General features: G+C 30.5%; 3 protein-coding genes across 9 annotated transcripts; all 3 read left to right on the top strand.

The window, feature by feature from the left end:
• The first annotated feature begins 15 nt into the window (after positions 1-15).
• LOC105201787 lies at positions 16-5,360 on the top strand. 3 transcript variants are annotated; one of them, XM_039455667.1, is made up of 11 exons: positions 16-125; positions 2,020-2,134; positions 2,228-2,331; positions 2,689-2,760; positions 2,856-2,956; positions 3,260-3,363; positions 3,495-3,736; positions 3,827-4,002; positions 4,177-4,321; positions 4,528-4,727; positions 5,082-5,360. In XM_039455667.1, the coding sequence occupies exons 2-11, from the start codon at positions 2,044-2,046 to the stop codon at positions 5,302-5,304; spliced, it is 1,458 nt and encodes a 485-aa protein (XP_039311601.1). In that variant the 5' UTR covers positions 16-125; positions 2,020-2,043; the 3' UTR covers positions 5,305-5,360. The 3 variants fall into 3 exon arrangements, with proteins under 3 accessions (XP_039311601.1, XP_011168290.2, XP_039311600.1); XM_011169988.2 differs by lacking the exon at positions 16-125 and adding an exon at positions 1,479-1,627; XM_039455666.1 differs by lacking the exon at positions 16-125 and adding an exon at positions 1,479-1,627 and having other exon boundaries at positions 2,234-2,331.
• A 2,128-nt stretch (positions 5,361-7,488) lies between these two features.
• On the top strand, positions 7,489-12,911 carry LOC105201778. Of its 4 annotated transcripts, none has more exons than XM_039455668.1 (6): positions 8,138-8,383; positions 8,550-8,676; positions 9,984-10,156; positions 11,364-11,676; positions 11,777-12,189; positions 12,635-12,911. In XM_039455668.1, exons 2-6 carry the CDS (start codon positions 8,648-8,650, stop codon positions 12,706-12,708), a joined length of 1,002 nt encoding a protein of 333 aa, XP_039311602.1. In that variant the 5' UTR covers positions 8,138-8,383; positions 8,550-8,647; the 3' UTR covers positions 12,709-12,911. The 4 variants fall into 4 exon arrangements, with proteins under 4 accessions (XP_011168276.1, XP_039311602.1, XP_039311603.1 ...); XM_039455669.1 differs by having other exon boundaries at positions 8,139-8,361; XM_011169974.3 differs by lacking the exons at positions 8,138-8,383; positions 8,550-8,676 and adding an exon at positions 7,489-7,839.
• Positions 12,912-13,526: 615 nt separating this feature from the next.
• Positions 13,527-18,449, top strand: LOC105201779 (GTP-binding protein 2). Of its 2 annotated transcripts, XM_011169979.3 has the most exons (8): positions 13,527-13,718; positions 13,928-14,133; positions 14,730-15,008; positions 15,078-15,380; positions 15,511-15,771; positions 15,880-16,273; positions 16,437-16,722; positions 17,084-18,449. In XM_011169979.3, exons 3-8 carry the CDS (start codon positions 14,732-14,734, stop codon positions 17,366-17,368), a joined length of 1,806 nt encoding a protein of 601 aa, XP_011168281.1. In that variant the 5' UTR covers positions 13,527-13,718; positions 13,928-14,133; positions 14,730-14,731; the 3' UTR covers positions 17,369-18,449. The 2 variants fall into 2 exon arrangements, with proteins under 2 accessions (XP_011168281.1, XP_011168282.1); XM_011169980.3 differs by lacking the exon at positions 13,928-14,133 and having other exon boundaries at positions 13,528-13,718.
• The last annotated feature ends 46 nt before the right edge of the window (positions 18,450-18,495 follow it).

Raw genomic sequence — 18,495 nt, forward strand, 5'->3', positions numbered from 1 at the left:
TTAATACTGACAGCAATGTATATGTTAAGCCATGAAATCTAAATCCGACTAAGCGACTTGTAATCGTTACATGGCAACCAAGAAACTGGTGGAAATCAACAAAGCTCGTGGTTACTTATTGATGTGTAAGTCGTGCTTTAATTATTATTAGGCCGAGCATCGTTCTAATTGTCAACGAAATAAAATCGTTCGTGACACGAACGATGAGCAATTGATTTCCAGCGAGGCTTTTTAAATACGATGTGACAAGACGTTCCATCGTACTCCTAGGCCAGTGAATTGAACCTCGATTTTCGTTCCGAAGATCGAACTCCTGCTTTAAAAAATGTGCATTTTTAAAGAGAAAAGTGTTGACGACGGCTCTGTCCTTGGCTGCTCAGCATCGATTGTGATAGCTATGAATGAATTCGGGTTAAAGATTAATAATCCTTTCGTGCACCTTGAGAAGTCGCGTCGTCGGAATGACTCCGTGTTGCTCCGTGTGCTCCCTATAATTTTCTTGTCGTATGCATATACAACTTCAGCTATTAATCATATCTGTTATTATGTATTCGTGATTCTGATACATAATATAAGTATTGTACATTGAAAAAAAATTTACTAAAATTTAAAAAATGAATGAATATTAAGAAAAATTTTCTATTTTTTTAAGTATATCCATAATTAAATAAACCATGTGTTTGCATATAACTGTATTTTTTTTTATTTTAATATATTTTTTCTCAGTGTACGTACCAAACTATGATATTTTTCAATACGTGATAAACGTATATTTTATCATCATTTTTAACATCATATTTTTACATTCAAAATATATAAATCCGCCGTATATGAGTCTTTTAGAAGACGAATTAATCAGTGTAAAAATAAAAAAAATTGAAATAGAAAAAATTGATGAGATTGTATATTATAATTATAATAAATAATTATTCCAACTATTAAGAATCACTCTGTATACTCTGCTACTAAAATTAAGAAATAAAAAAATAAAGTTAATCAATTTTGTTTCTGAGTAGTTCATATAATATATAAAAATAAATTTATGTTTTTGTAAAATGGAATCAATACTTTGACACGGTATTTTGAAAATATTTTTTCTACATTTCAACAGTTTAATTAGTGAATAAAACGACGTGATCATTAATAACAATTTTTTATTTTTAAAAAATGTAGTAGAGAAATATTGAATCGACAGATATCGCGACTCGAAACATTACTGTCGTTCTTTCTTAAAGAATGAGTTTCTTTCTCAAGGCATATCCGAGTTAATGTCTCACGACAGGCTATTATGTACAAGAACTTCTTACCTTTGTGGGAATCCCCGGATTTTCTGCACCGTAATTACCTGTGCGTGTATTTGTATCATGAGCTCGTTAATCATTATATTATATCGCGTGCCTACCATATCGCCGATGTCCCCGTGCAGCCAAAAGGAAACCCGAAAGCCGAGCCTATGCAAACCAACAGAAAATATACGCGATTAGTACAGTGCTTCTCTCCACCTCGCCGAAGATACTTCAATTGCTTCGCAATCTAATTTTTCACTTTTCTCGTGAAAAAACATACTTTTGTGATTGCGATCGGCGAGATAAGCAACTTAGCTTCAAAGATGTTGCGCCGTAAAAGGGTAGAGCGCGAATAGTGTTTAAAAACAAAAGAATATAACTTTATATAATCGCATTAAAATTATAATACTGGGCAACTTTCATTGAAATGCAAAAAATATTTAAAAAATATCTGAGAGACACTTTTAATTTCCAGGCTCTTTTTTTTAATTTAAGTTTCGTGGAACTGTTTAAAAAAAAGAACTGATAAAGTATTTCAATAAACTGATTACTATATCAGTAACTGATGATATTTCATTAGTTAATTGAATAGTAATCATCAGTTACTGATATAGTAATCATTTCTTGAAACACTTTATCAGGCCTGTTTTAAGACGTATTGCAAAAACGAACTTTGGAATGTGATTGACAAAAATTGTGAGAAACATAATTAATTAATTAATTTTTGTTTTAGGGTGGAGCAAAGACGGCAAGAAGAATGGCGAAGAAAGCGGCACCCGCGGCATTGCAGACGGAAGTTCTTAATGACGAGGAATGGGCGAAGGTACTGAAACGAAAGGGTTTAGTAGGTGAATAATTTTTACAAATTCTCTTATTCAGCGTGAATAGTATTTTCTTGAATACTATAAAATATTTTTGGTGCAATGTCTTTATACATTTAGTTGTAGACGTGTACTCGGACTGGAGTGGACCTTGCACAGGCATGGTGAGCATTCTGAAGAAGATAAAGATGGAGATTGGAGGTGACGCATTAAGTTACGCCACGGTAATTGCTGCAAAAATAATTAATAATACACAAGAACAGCAAAATTCACATGTAAAATTATTATATTTGTAAATAGAATAATATAAAAACAAAATAATAAAATAGTAGCATTCATCTACCTATATAAATTAATTTTTATATTGTGAATTGATCCTCAACACTCAAATGTATCAGCCATTAGCCATAGAAGGGCTGGGCAAAATACATCATTGAAATATTTGAAATACAAAATACAAAATATTCACAATGACTTGGTATTTGAATTATACAAGTTGTATTTTGTATTTCAAATTAAAAGATTAAAAATATTTTAAATTTTGATAAAAGTATTCTCAGCACTCATTCCATTATTTCTAGGCAAGTTGTGATCGTGTTACTGACTTGAAGAGGTTCCAAGGAAAAAGTGAACCTACATGGATGTTTATTCATGTAAATATCTGACACGTAATTTGTGTTGCGCATATAGATAATTATTATTTATTGTTATTTGTTATTGTTAAGTGGAAAATTTGGTTATCTTGCAGGAAGGTCAAATGATAAATTTGATGTTCGGGGCGCATTGCCCGCAGTTTGTAAAAATGTTGATGACCGAGCTCGAGAGAGTTCAAAAGGGCGACGAGCACGAGTAAGTGGAAACGATCGATAATGCTACTCACGTGAAAGTTTGTATCTCATTATTTTTAAGCAGTTATAGTTTAAAGTCCGCTGATACCTCGACATTTTATTTAAGAATAAGTTGACCTCGTATCGATTAAAAAATTCGTTCGTAAAGAATCGGACGTGATTGAATATCTTATTGTACTGGTTGTACAATTCGTTTGTAGAATATTTTATAATTTTTTAATCTAATTTTAATCTAATTTTAATTTAATTTTTTATTACTTTAAAAGTTTATTTTATTTATTCATTTATTTTGTTTAAAACGCAGCTTTTCGATTGACGTTTTCGAGAAAAGTCCTGAAGAGGTGGTACGATTGAAAATCCAAGAGGAGGCAAAAATAGCTAAGGAAACAGCAAAGAAATCTCGAAAAGGTAAAAAATATTGTAACATACTAAAGATTTGAATTTCCACCAGAGACAAAAGTTTAATCTCATGTAAAATTAATAGAATTAGATTGCATTGCGCTGCTATTTATTGCCTAATTAAAAAATAAATCATACAGTGGCTGAAGCAAAAGCGAGATATGAGTCTGAGATGCTGCACTGGACCACGTCGTTGTGCAACGAAACTTGTCTGCTGTTATTTCCTTGGATATTCAAGGATGAAGAAGGACGTAGAAGAGATAAGAAGTTGAGTCCAGCATACGTGGAGCTAATCGAAGAATTGCTTCCGGAGAACTACATAGTGGAACAAGAGCTACGCAAACGAATGAACGAGGATCTGCTCCAGCAAATGCTCGACGAAGTATTTTAATTTTCTCTACTACAATTCGTTATATCAATGTTAATAGAAATTTACCATCTTTTTAAATGTTCCATTTTTTTTAATCTGCAGTCCACGTATAAATTCTCGGAAACCAGCAAACAATTGCTCTTCGACGGTAAATGTATGTTTATGCGATTGAAGATAGTAGAAGGAAAAAAGAATTTGGACGTTCATAATCATCTGTGCGAGTTAGTGTTCAATGAACCGACGTTACCGGAATCGGACGACTGCTTAAGTGAAGATTGGTACGCGTATTTTTAGTATATTAAATCGATGCACACAAATTTAATAGAAAATTCACAAAAGGTAACTAACGTTATAATGTTCTCACACAAAGTAATACTGATAATAAAATTATTAATAGCAATACAATTAATTTTAATTATTTTTACAATAAAATCAACTTTTGGTTTATGTAGCTATGCCGGAAAGCATTGTCCAGCTTTCGAAGTTCCTGATAAGGAAAATAAGAAGTTTTCTTTCGTTTGGACACCACCGAATCCCAGAAACAAAGCATTCGTTTTTCGCACGATATTTACCGTTTACACCAATACGACATATCCGGTAAGTATATGAGAACATCGCTTCTCGCATTCGTAAAATTCAATTTTTTTCTTATTTTTGAAAGATTCAAATTGAAATAAATAACATTTATGTATAAAATATTAAATAATCTAGTTACAATTCTATGATTAGGTAATTTTATTTTTTTAAAAAATTTTAAGTTACTCAATTGTTATTTAATTATATCAATCTATTTTACTCTACAGTACGAAGATAAAATGGCAAAAGTGCCAATAACTGTCTTCAAATACGATTACACACGTAAAAATGATTTAAAAATGGTGTTGGAAATGTTCGGCGATGACGTCATCAATTTCGGTATATTTGAATATGATAAACCGCCTGAGGCTAAAATGATTGCCAAAAGTATAGAAGCATTCGAGATGAGTGTTGAAGAAAAAACGGGGTATTGTGCTCTACTCTAACTAAAAAATTTAGTGATGTAACTTGGTTTTTTCAGAACTTAAGCAAATAAATCTTAAATTTATGAGACAACTTTTTTAAGAACTTCAGACAACGTTTATATCTTATTACTCAAATCTAATCAATTTAATCATTTCTAAAATACTGATTAATTATATAATATAAATCTATGTTTTTAAATTTCACATTTTTTCAATTTTTTGATTTGAATAATCCTTTTAAGTTCTGAAAAAAGTAATTGCATGTTACACCGAATTATTTAATATCTTTCATATTCTGTAAAGAGAAAGCTTAGAGTTTTATCCGCGCATTGAATTACTTTACTTTTCGTTCACAGTTACGAAATATTCGTCTGTACTGTGAAGAAAGTAGGTTGCGAGGCATTTTTGGGTTTCGCTGGGATCGGACCTTTTCACGTGAGCGAAAATCCGGAGAAGGCTATCGAGGAATCAAAATTATATTTCCCGGACATTGTTGCTGTAGAGGAATCGCAATCGGATGACGAGGAGAAACCTGAGGAATTAACGGAAGAGCAACAAGACGATACAGTAGCAATGTAATATCCATTATTTCATGTTATAATAAAAATGTCAGAGATAGCGACTAAAAATAATAACTCGTAGATGTTATTTAAAAAGTAAATTAAATTAAATTAAAATTAAAATTGAATTAAATAAAAATGTAATAAATTATATATTATTACATATGTATTTATTTAATATTATTATGTAAATTGAAATATATGTATTTATATATTCGCACGTGTATACATACACATACATACATACATCCATCTATTTATTATACGAAATTCTTAAACCAAATTTTTTATAGCATCTCAATATCGTATAGTTATATATGTATAATATATGTATAATAATAAAAAGTTATACATATTTATATATAATATATGTATGTATAGAACCGTCCTTTCTTGGTGGTCGAAAATTTATGTGCTTGCCGTCCAAATAAGCACTTATGCAGTGAGGAAATTGCCACAAAACATTAAATTTCTCTGCTACAACTTACCATTCTATTGAAGTTGATGGACAGTTGATAACTTTGTTTCCAATAATTTCAATGATAGCTCTTAATGTTTCAGGAATTAACTTGGACAACGTATTAAGAGCAATTCGTACTGAATACGATAAATCTTAACTTTTCTCAAATTAAATTAAATTGAAGCATGCACTCGATTGCTGACTTTAAGATTTTTTCTTAACAGTTGGTACAAAAATTTTCGGAAAATAACCATCATTAAAATTTGATGACCTTTTTTTACAACAAAAATTGATTAAAAGCTCGCACTGATTTCATAGTGATTTTCATAATAATTGCGTATGATTTCTATTGATTGCACAAAAATTCAAAATAATTTCTATTGATTATATATAATTTCATTGTAATTTCTGGTGATTTTATATATGATTTCATTATGATTTCTGGTAATTTCATATGATTCTATTATGGTTTCTGATTTCATGATTACATCTGATTGCAAAATGATTACATAAGGATTTCGTAAAGATTTCATAATAATTTCGGAGACACTATTCCACGATTACATGAAGTGGTTACCCCCCCTCGAATAAAATCGTAGTTGCAATCATAAGAATAAATTTGCTTTTTGATATAAAAGCAAAAAGCAAGAAAGCAGAACTCGCGATGGTAGTAAGCAGTACGAATTTAGGTACTAAAATCGCTCAGCGCGATTGACTTCTACTTTTCTGCTTTTTTTTTCAAAATTCTCGATCTCTAAATTCAACGCATGAACAATTAAATATTGACGTTAAATATCGATATCATGTAAAAAGAAGATAAATATTGTAATAAATCGTTGTTTTAAGTATGATAATAAATATTATAAATAATAATCGTTGTTTTAAGTATGATAATAAATTGTTAATGATTATCGTACTTAAGACAACGACTTTATTACAATATTTACTATCTTTTTGTTCTAGCCCTAATACATGATACTAAATTGCTTTACGATGCTTGTAAAATTATTGATTATCTAACCAGTTTCCACACTAATTTGTTATAATTTGTCTGCAATCAAAACATGAGTTATCTAAATAAATCTGGAAAAAAGGCCAAAATTACAACTCACTCTTTGATGAATCTCAATTCCTTAAATGGCAACTTAGTGTCGAATCAATTATCAAGTCTGCGATCTGTATCAATTAAAAAAAAATCGATTTTTTTTAAATTGCCCATTTCTACAATTGACACTTTGCTCTTGGGAGCATTCGGCCGTTTGAGATCTAGTCCCCTGTGAACACCGGCAACCAGAACGAAGGAACCGTTCTTCTCCGGCCAGAGAGCACATAAGCTAACACACTCGTGCAAAAAAAATTTTCCTAGTTTATAGACGCGATTCTACGTCGGCCACATGTCGTGTTTCAATAGATATTGAAATCTTTTATCCCTTGACTATGATACTGTAATATTTACAAATACAAAATTTAAACAATATTTAGAATTATTTAACTCTATGTGTCATCTGACATAATATCATATGAAAGTTCTGTCATCACTTAAAAACTTGGAAAAATTTAGTCAATATTGAATCCACTTGGACCACCAGTACATATAATTTAATCAAATTGCTTTGCAAAGACGCAGAGACTAGTGTAGGCGCAAGATAATTAGATAAAAATAGTAACGACCATGTTAACGACGTGCAAGTCAAGCAAAAGAATAGATAAGTGAAGACGAGGCTGGTAGGTGGCGCAGGAGTAGTAGCTGAGTGTGCGAGATTTTTGGAGCAGCAATTGCTGCGTAGGAAATCGAAAGGAAAGACGTGTCACGCGAGCGTGCAAATAATTAGATATATTGGACAAAGCGTATCAAACTTTTGGTTGTGTAATATGAGACTATGTGATCATAAAATAAAGCAGTAACTCAATTAACAAACATAAGTGTGAAATTATTAATATTCTGTATCTAGTGCCTACACTAGTAAGAAAATAAGCTAAGATGGAAAACTATGATCCATTATATTGGAATTGTAAGCTCCCTATAGAAGTTTTAAGAATTATCTTTGGTAATTTAAATGGCAAAGATCTAGTGAACGTCGCTATGGTTTGCAGGTATGTACAATGTGTTTACGTTAAAGATTCACGCAAATTACAATTTAAAATACTATAATTATATATTGTCGTAACTATTATAAGGAACACATGTAATACAATATTAGAAAATTAAATATTTAGTATATAAAGAAAAATTATTTGATAGAAATGATTTATAATAGCTTAACGACTTTAGCAGAAGGGCATATACCCAACATACTTCTGATTGTGAGATGGGGACGCCCCTAAGGCCGCGATCAGCTCGGCTGACGGCCCAGTCAAGCTTCGAGCGGTAGTGGGGAGTGAGTGTTGTACGTTTCGACCGAGGGTTCGAATCGAGTCAAAGTCGGGTTGGAGTGTAAATTCTTACGGTGGAAACACTATAAACTTTACTCCAACTTTACCCAATAAAATTTTAGGGTAGAGGTCAAATGAAGTTCGATGGAAACGATCGAAGTTACTCTTGTGTTGCCAACAGAATGAATCCAAATTGAGTTGCATTTCAAACGTGTTGCGTTGCGTCGTGTTGCATGTTTATATGTACTTTTGCTTTATTATTTTGGTATTGTGAAATTAATATTATAGTTCTTGGATCCATTTTAATGATATTCAATTGTGATAAACATATAATTTTAATTAACGTATATTAGGATATCTTGTATACAGTTAGTAACATTCAACCTTGCCGCAACCCCACTGCAACTCTCTACATAATTTTGATCCGGTAGAAACAGACGAGCTAACCCGACTCTGACACGATTTTGACCCTATTCGAACCCTCGGTGGAAACTTAGTCAGTGGGAGTCACCTCAGGAATCGGCCCGAAATGTGCATTGCTCTAGAATGTTTACATGTGTATGCATGTACCATTTATTAGACATTCCTTTCTTATTAATTTTAACAAATAATTTTATATTATTTAATTCATTTTACATTCGGAATTACACATCATTGTATATTTTAAATATACACATATTATTCATATAAGAAAATATAACACAATTTAACATTGTTACGCACATAAAAAAATTATCTATAACTTTAGCTTTAGACACCAAAATATATATTACTTGTTACTTTTAATTTTCAATCTAATTTTTAATATAAATAAAAAAATAAACCTCTTAATTTCTAAAGGATATAAAAACATTAATAACAAATTCATTTAGAATCATACCATCAAAATTTAATATTTATGCTACTCCATTCTATAAAAGTAAATTATATGTAGTTATATATAATTATATGTCAAATATGTCCATATTTATTAAAATATAAATAATAATATATAGTTATATATAATTGTGCACAATTTTTATAATACAATTATATATTTTATAATCGTACATAATTATGTTACATAATAACCAACAAAATTATGTGCAATCATTATATATAATTATATACAATTTTATATAATTTTATATAAAAATTATACATAATTACATATATTTTAATGTATGCAAACATATTTGATACATAATTATTACGTATAACTTATATAATTATATACAGGGTGTTCGTTAATGGTTATCCCCACGTTTTACCATAGGAGCACGCATTTGTAATTTCTGATATATGTTAGAAATACATATTTGTCGATAAATCCTACTCCTATGGTTGGGAGTGGGAACAACTATTAACGAACACCCTGTATATAACTATATACAATTATATATATAAAAAATATTTTACTTGGATAATGAAGAAAAATAGTGAAAAAACGTAACCAAAAGTTAAATTGATAAAGGACCTAAGAATATAGAGAAATTTTTAAACATTACAACTTTCATCTTAAATACTTTTTTCTACAATTATATTTCTTGAGATATTTTGCCAGAATGATTTGTGCACTCTGTACATATATTATATACTTTAAAATATTTAACCCAAGATTATATAATTATAAATATGCAAAAAAGCATAGAAGTAAGTAAAAGAAAATTACGTCCATAAATTTTAACGGTTTCACGGTTTTTCCCATTTTCCTGGATTTAAATTTAATTTTTATGGTTATGTTTTGGTTTTATTACTCAAATTACGTAAAAATACATAAGATTTATTTGTTTGAATAACAATTAAATTCCCAAAAACTCAATTTTTTATATCCTTTTTTCCAATTATATCCAATTTTATATCCAATATAAAATTATTCTTTTCAGATCATGGTTAGAAGCTGCAATTGAAGAGAAACGAACAAGACTAAGTCCTTGTTGCTTTAAAATTGATGACAACGTAACAGACAATGAATTTTTAAATTCTGTTAAAAATATAAGAATTAAGCCATTAATATGCATCCGTTTTTCTAATACTGACCATACTTCACATAAAAAAGGTATGTGTCTTAAACTTCATTTATATTCATATTGACAATTACAAGCATAAATTTAGTAATTTTTTTTAAATAAAAATAAATACTAATCATATTATATCTCATTGGCACATAGAAACATGTAATGAATAATACATGAACATGTAGTACAAGTAATCAAATAAATATTTTATATTGCATGCAATAATTGCATGTAAACGTTCTATTCCAGTTTATACAACAAAGACGGGAGTTGTGAGATATATATGAAATATATATAGTAAAATACTATAATATTGCATTTTAAAAAGAAATTCTAAAAGTAACCATTAAAATTACTTTATAGTCTATTTTGGTAAAATGGTTAGTAGTTATAAATATTCATCAAATTTTTATAAAAGTTGAATTTTAGTTTTACAGGTAACTGCAATTTTTATAGGTGTATATACTCTGTGTAATTTTAAACATTAAGTATTAATTTTTTTAACTTAGTTTAGCCTAAAAAGTATAAATGTGACTTCAAATAATGTAACTAAATTTAATGTGTGCTGTAATGTGTGTATTATTATAATTCGAAAATTGGCATTTAAAATTATATCACGTAATGAAAGTGGTCGTAAGATGGTCGTGAATCATTTGCATTACAAGCGTAAAAACGCTCTTGCAATTTTTTAACCTTATAATAGATGTTACATAATGCTCACTAACAGCAAAGTAATTATTTTAAAAAGTTGTTTTTTAAACCATAAGTATTATAATAAAGTCTTTTTCAAATAAAATATGTTTTATAAAATGTTCATAAAATTTTGTTTTATGGCACGTATTAATGTATAAAATTTACAAAGAATCATTAATTTGATTTTTTATAATTAAAAGTGTCTTTTATGATGTTAGTTCTTAATATTTCCCTGCTATCTTACAAACGCATCTTTTTTTCTTTATCAAATTGTAAATTACTCTTGTTCAACATACCCGATAAACATTTACCTATAGAATAGAATTTTATGGCTAACTAACATTGATATTAATAAAAATTGTATGGCGTTAATATTTACTAAGTTATTAAAAAAAAACACAATGGTATTTCACTACCCCCTTTCTTCCTCTAACAAATTACTTTTTGAATATTTTAACACTACTTTATTACTATTTTTTAAACTAATTTTTTATTTGTTTTTCTATTTTAATTATAAAATAATTTTTTAAATTAATTCTTTTATTTCTTTTTAAGATCCTTTTGTAGATGAGCTACCTAGACATTGTGAAGTTATAACATTACGCGATTACAAGACTTATATGCAACATTCATATTTCAATGCTATACGTCGTCAAATATATGTGTTTTTACCTGAAATCCCGTATGTAAAAATAAAAACATTTGTATTGCCTAACAATGTACATAAAACAGCTGAATATTCAGAAATAATTTCTACAATTAATAATTACAAAGCGTCTATGCCAAATGAAGAGACATCTACATGTCTCATGTTATTCTGTAATTATCTGTATATTGCAAAACGTTGGGCTTCAGCTATATGTAAAAGGTATAGTTTATATTTAGTAATAATACATATCTAAATTTATTATTTAGGTACATCCAACTATTACAAAAACTTCTAATACGTAAATTGTTTCTGTTCGCAGAAAAGAAAATAAAAACTTGTCTGTATTTGGTGTTAAGTATAATAAAATAAAACTTATACATATTAACAATTGGTATGGAAGAAAATATCCATGGCATTTCTGTCGGAAAGTTGAAGAAAGTTTATCTTGTATCGCTGTCCTAATCATTGGTCTTATGCAGACATACTCCATAGTTTTGGAGACAGAATGCAATACAGAAGAGCAGATCGAGGCAAGATTACAGTTATTTAAGAACGAAGTAAAGTTAAAGAGACATTCTATTGGATTTATGTTTTGTGGAAATATTAATGAAAAAACTACATTGCAATCAAAAATATTTGAAAAATTATTTCCCAAAGTACTCTTAACAGATAACGTGATACATGATGGCATATATAGGAGACCTACTTCCGTTGATGAGTTAAATGAAAAAAGTGAGTAACTCTTTTTTTTCTTTTTAGCAAGAATATCGTTTATAGATTAATTAACATACGCAAGAGTAGAAGACCTATATGTGAGTCACAGTGATTCTTGGCGCCAATTAATAATTTTTAATTTTTATAATTTCCAACTCGAACTGCCATATGCGCGCCACATTTTGTCGGACTTGAAACACAATCATGAAACCGAAATAATAATATCAATGATTAATATTAATGTCATTAATATTATTATTTCGGCTTTTTTACTGTGTTTCAAGTCTGTCAAAATACGGCGCGCAGTTCGAGTTAGAAATTATAAAAATTAAACATTATTAATCGACACCAAGAACCGCTGTGACTAACATATAGGCTTTCTACTCTCGCGTTTTAATTTCGTCAGTCCAATATAATATAATATTGTTTAAATTAATATACACTTTTCATTTTTTTTTCTTAGGGAACAATGAAGAGGAAGACTTTGCATTTTGTTATAAAACTAATACTATGTTTTTATTGCTTACTTATGATTGATATTTTGAAAAAAAAAACGCATGAGAGAGAGCAAGAGAGAAAGAGAGATTTATGCGATTTAATTTTAATTATTTATTAAATTTTACTTGACAATTATCATTTTTGTTTATGAAAGTAAATATACCAAATTTGATTTACAAATAATTTCTTTGTGATGTTATTTGTTGTATCTTTAAAATAAAAATAATAAACAAATCCATACTCCACAGCTGTATAGAGTTTTGATTTTTTAGTTGATGGAAATTAAAATATCTGAATTTGTTATGATTTTAGCAAATAATTTAAATTAATTAATTAGTCAAAATAAAGTTAAACAAAATCGTATAGTTCGTGTAAAGCATTTTGTATAATTGAAAATATTTGATAGTCATTCGGATAATTTAAATTAAATCTTATTTTAAAATTGTCATGTCATCTAATTTGTAAACCTTTAATTTAAAGCCTGTTTTCTGCGTTTCTGATTGATTAAATTTGTTAATTTAATAATTTAATGGTTTAATTGTTTAATCAATATAAATATTTATTAGCTTTGTTGATAAATCGCTGTGGAAAAAAAACACGCTCGCTGTTATGTTCTACTATTTTAAAAATTATGTAACATTTCGGCTAAGTTCATTCGAATAGGAATCACTCTGTGCTCGATATCCAATAGTAAGACGTGTTTCTTAGGGAAACCAGGGATAGTATGCTGGTATCCCTAGGTAATGCATTCTCCTATTGGATATTGAAATTTCGCGTTGACTGCATTGGTCAATTCGGCTGGTGATTTGTGCTGCTCGCGAAACGAGTTTTCCGCTTTACGTTCCGTCGTTCGCGGTCGCTCGGAACATGACAGACAGTTCGTGACCTAGTTGCATGGAGGAAGGAGAAAAGTAACAGAGCTCGCGGTGAATGCGCGGTATTGCGCTTTATCATGTCCTGCAACTTTGAAGATACCGCCGACCTGAACGCACAATCACGACGGAACAATCTCGATTTTTGAGCTGGTGACGGAAATCCGAAAAATGCCAGTAAGTGAGGCCAATCGTTGCTGAGATGCGAAAAGTGCATACTTCTCGCGCGAGTCCTTTCTTTTCTTCCTTCTCACTTTTACTTTCGAAACAGCTGTTCGACGCAGCCGATCGGTTTTGTTATCTCGCCCGAAACCGACCTGCGTCCGCTCAAAGTATCGCATCTGTGTCTGCCTTATCTGTGTTGACATTGGCACTGTTTGTTCTAGCACAATGTGTCATAACATCACACGCACCCACGTCTGTCAGATCTCTCGATGAAACGGGCATACGTATATATGTATACACGCACACATTCACATATACGCGGGAATCCCTGAATGTACGCTACTTTGTTTGGAAGAAAGAAGTGCCGGTGTAAATAAAAATTTCCATTTATCGTAAAAGACCTTTTTTTACTGATAAAGCTTGATAGGTATGTAAAAGATCACTTGTGAATCGCTTTTCTTGTGACAAAAACGGCTGATAGAAGTAACAATAGGTCCCTCTTTTATTTTAGATATTGCATCATTTCTTTTGAAAAAAAAACAATAGTATTCTGTCTATAAGACAAATTTTAATAGAAGTTTTTTTATTTTTTTTTTAATATTTTATTTTTCTTGACAGTTTTATTAAAGAAAATTTAATGCCAGCAAGATAAAAAAAATTCATTAAATTTAAAACCAAGAATGATTAGACATTGCATAAATATGATGCAATCTATATTCTATGTGATGTTACATTGTGTTATGAAAAGTTATTTCATGTTTTGCACACTATCATATTTTTTACATATGTTTCCTAGAACATTTATTTATATAAATAACATTTATAGAAATAATTTGTAAGAAATAAAATATAATATTTTTGTTTATTAAGCCTATTTATTGTTTGTCTTTTAATTTTATTAAAGTTATGTGTACAGCTATTCTTATTAAATGTTAGAATAATGAATATTCATATTATTTTTCATGTTTTATAGTTATTAATAAAGGTTATGAAAATTTTAATATTTATGATCAATAATTGCAGATATGGAATCGTTTCTACAACTTTTTGATCCACAAAATGATAAGGATTTAAGAAAGAGGCGGTGGGATGATTCTGAGAATGAAGGAAATGGATTGTCGGACTGTGATACTTCTAGTGCCGACGAGGATCAAGAGGACCGACTGCCACCAGAGCCAGAACAAGGAAACATAGAGTACAAATTAAAATTGATTAATCCATCTAGTCAACGTTTTGAACATCTTGTCACGCAGATGAAATGGAGGCTAAGAGAGGGACATGGAGAAGCGATTTATCAAATTGGTATGAATAGTTGCAATAATTGTAATTTTGCGTTATTGTTTTTTACTTATCAATATATCGCACATGTAGGAGTGGAAGACAATGGGAGACTAGCAGGCTTAACAAAAGAGGAAATGAAAACATCCTTAAAAACACTGAAGGACATGGCTTCTAGACTGGGTGCTACTATAAGAGTATTACGCGAGCGAATAGCCACAAGTTCCGCAAGCAAGACCTTGTCGTCGCAAAATAATAATAACAAGGAGGAAAAGAAAGTTGCTGAGGTGTTGGTAAAAAAATTGCGAAAGGATGACAGAGAGGATCAGGACAGTATCGTAGACTTGAGATTGGCAGTCACTGGTGCGCAGGATGCTGGAAAATCGACTCTCTTAGGTGAGAGGATTAGCAGAGGATATTTAAGGTAGAGAAATGGCACAGTCTAAGCTCTGCTATTACCGGTCTACCTTATACAAATGCATCGAGAGCACAATTACAAGGATTGTAAGCGAAACTGTGTATATAGGGGTACTGACGCAGGGTGAGTTGGACAATGGTAGAGGAAGAGCGAGGCTCAACATGCTACGTCATCTGCACGAGATAAAGACTGGTCGTACATCTTCGATATCGCACGAGATTATCGGATTCGATAGCGCGGGTCACGTCTTGAACTATGCTGAAATGGCGACGGCCGAAGAGATATGCGAGCACGCGTCGAAAGTCGTTACATTTATCGACTTAGCTGGACATCGAAAGTATTTGAGGACGACGGTGCTTGGACTGACAGGTATTTAATTTTTAAAGTTCTGATTTTATTCTATAATGATTCATTTATTTCTGGTATAAGAAATTGTTAGAAAAATAATTATTTGACAATAATTGTACTTCTTCACAGGCTATTCGCCGCACCATGTTATGCTAGTGGTAGCACCGCCTTTGAATGAAGCGTCGCAAGAACATATGGCTCTCTGTTTAGCATTAAAACTTCCGTTCTTCATTGTCGTGAATAAAATCGATTTAGGATTTTGTGACATGTCGGAGACTGTAACTCAACTTAAGAATGCTATGATGACGCAGGGCTATCCTAAGCAATTAGTATTGTTTAGCAATAACGATATACCATCATGGGACTACACGTCTGACGTGATACCAGTATTTAGTGTCAGTTGTGTTACCGGTGAGGGTCTGGAGGACTTGACCATGTTTATCAAAAATTTGTCACCTTACGAGACGAATGCGATCGACTCAGACCCGGAATCGTGTCTATTTCAAATCGATGAGACGTTTAGGTAATTGCAATTAACATCTATATTTGTTAAATATTTTACGAATCTTTGATATTTTACGAATATAATTCTAAATTTTTATATCTTTAATATCTCACAGAAAATAGCCTTTATAAGTATTTTAGACACTAACAACAAAAATAATATGACATTTTATTTTATATAGGGTGGCAGGTTTGGCACAACCAGTTTTAGGAGGCTTACTTGTTAAGGGAGCTATCGCGCCGGGAACTCGTTTATTGGTAGGACCTTTGCCGGATGGAGAATTTAGTCCAGTCAAAGTAGTTAGTCTACATCGTAACAAAGCCCCGTGTTGTTTAGTTAGAGCGTCACAAAGCGCCAGTCTGACTCTAGCACCACCGACAAATCGTAGCCCTCCCCTACCACATCTTCGTCCGGGGATGGTCTTGGTCTCTATACGCGATCGACCACATGCAACACTTTTCTTTCAGGTGTGTGGGAAACTTTTATATATGTGATAAATTATAATTCCAAACAATTCCATTAATTTCATTAACGGAATGGCGATATAAGTTCTTATTTTTATTGATTCAAGAAGCGCATGTTGAATTGCGTGTTAAAATTCACTGCCAGTACTGAAGATCTATAGTGTACGTAACGTGAACTATAGATTTTTAGTACTGGAAATTAGAACGCAACTTTAATTTATTATAACAAATTTTTTTGTTTCTTTTTTAAATCGATTCTTAAAAAACAAATTTTGAGTTTAATGTCAATTGAAGTATTTAGCCAGAAGAGTTATAGCTCCTTTAAATTTTTACAAAAATATTGGAAGCTTAAATATTATTTCAGGCGACCGTATTGATAGTGTATCACGCCACCGCGATATTTCCCGGATTTCAAACAACGGTACACGTGGGTAACGTGAGACAGACTTGTGTCATTGAAGGAATAATGGACGCGAATAACAGGGGGCTGCAGACAAATGACACTGCTTCTGTGTTATTTAGATTCGTCAGTCATCCCGAGTATCTCCACGTCGGGATGCGACTTTTGTTCAGAGAAGGGCGTACCAAGGGGATTGGTAAAATCACGCAAATCTTTCCTGTGATTGGATCACAGAACTCGATGAAGTGAAGGAAATTATATAACGCAATGTAAATTAATATCCGAGATATGCCGTTTTTCATAGTATTTATGTAAATGTAATTTAAAGAAAAAAGAAAAAAGTGCATAAATGTTTTATAAAAGTAGAATTATATTGCTGATATTATTGGCAGTGTTCTAATACAGTTATGTTTCATCGATGTATACTCTGCTCAAAATAATTATGGAATTTTTATAAATGCCATTATTTCTTAGTATATATGAAGTACATGTAATGAATTTTAAAAATTTCTTTTAAATTTACACATATGCATATATTCTTTTGTTGTCAGCATTTAGTTTAAACAAAATTATTCAAAAGTATGATTCCTTTATTATTTTGAGCAGCGTATTAACACGCTACAGAAAAAGAATTTAATTTTGTGTGTATAGTCAAGAATTTTATTGAGTGTATACTTAAAAAAACTTAACAATATGTTTCGATGCAGGGGTATAGTTAGAGGGAGTTTTCTGGTCCCAAAATATATTGTTTTGTGCAATATTAACGTAAAAAGGAAAAAATGTCAGATAAAAATTTATTTTTTGTGTTATGAGAGAAATTAGAAATTTCAAAAAAAGTGTAATAAACTATACGTTTTACAAGGGTGTGACTACAATTTTTTGATCTGAAGGAAAGCTTTATGTATTGTATCGGATAAAGATTAAATTATCATTGAAATTAATTTCTTTTATAAATTGCTCTGTATATATTAAAATGTCTATAAAGTGAAAACATGCGAAAATGTTGTAACGCGTTTTTTTTTAATACTAACATTGTTTTATTTAATTTTGAAATCATGACTAATGAATATTGTAAAAAGTCGAAATCTAACAATTCTTTTCAAGGATCTCTTAGATGTAATTTTTTTCGCTAAACTATTACTGCGCCTTTGATAATAGACAGTATTGGATATATGACAATTATTTAATTAAAAAAGTACAATTCTTTATACGATTAGAATTGCAAATTTACAGCAGCGTTACTTAGAAATATAAAAGGAAAATTAAAATCTAATGAAGACATTTTCTATGTTCTGTATTAACTTGGAAATTAAATCCGATAATGCGAAAATCCTTTAATATGTATATTCCTAAGCATAACATACTATGACACTTTT

The sequence above is a fragment of the Solenopsis invicta genome, chromosome 12, assembly GCF_016802725.1.
Source record: "Solenopsis invicta isolate M01_SB chromosome 12, UNIL_Sinv_3.0, whole genome shotgun sequence".
Lineage (NCBI taxonomy): Eukaryota > Metazoa > Arthropoda > Insecta > Hymenoptera > Formicidae > Solenopsis > Solenopsis invicta.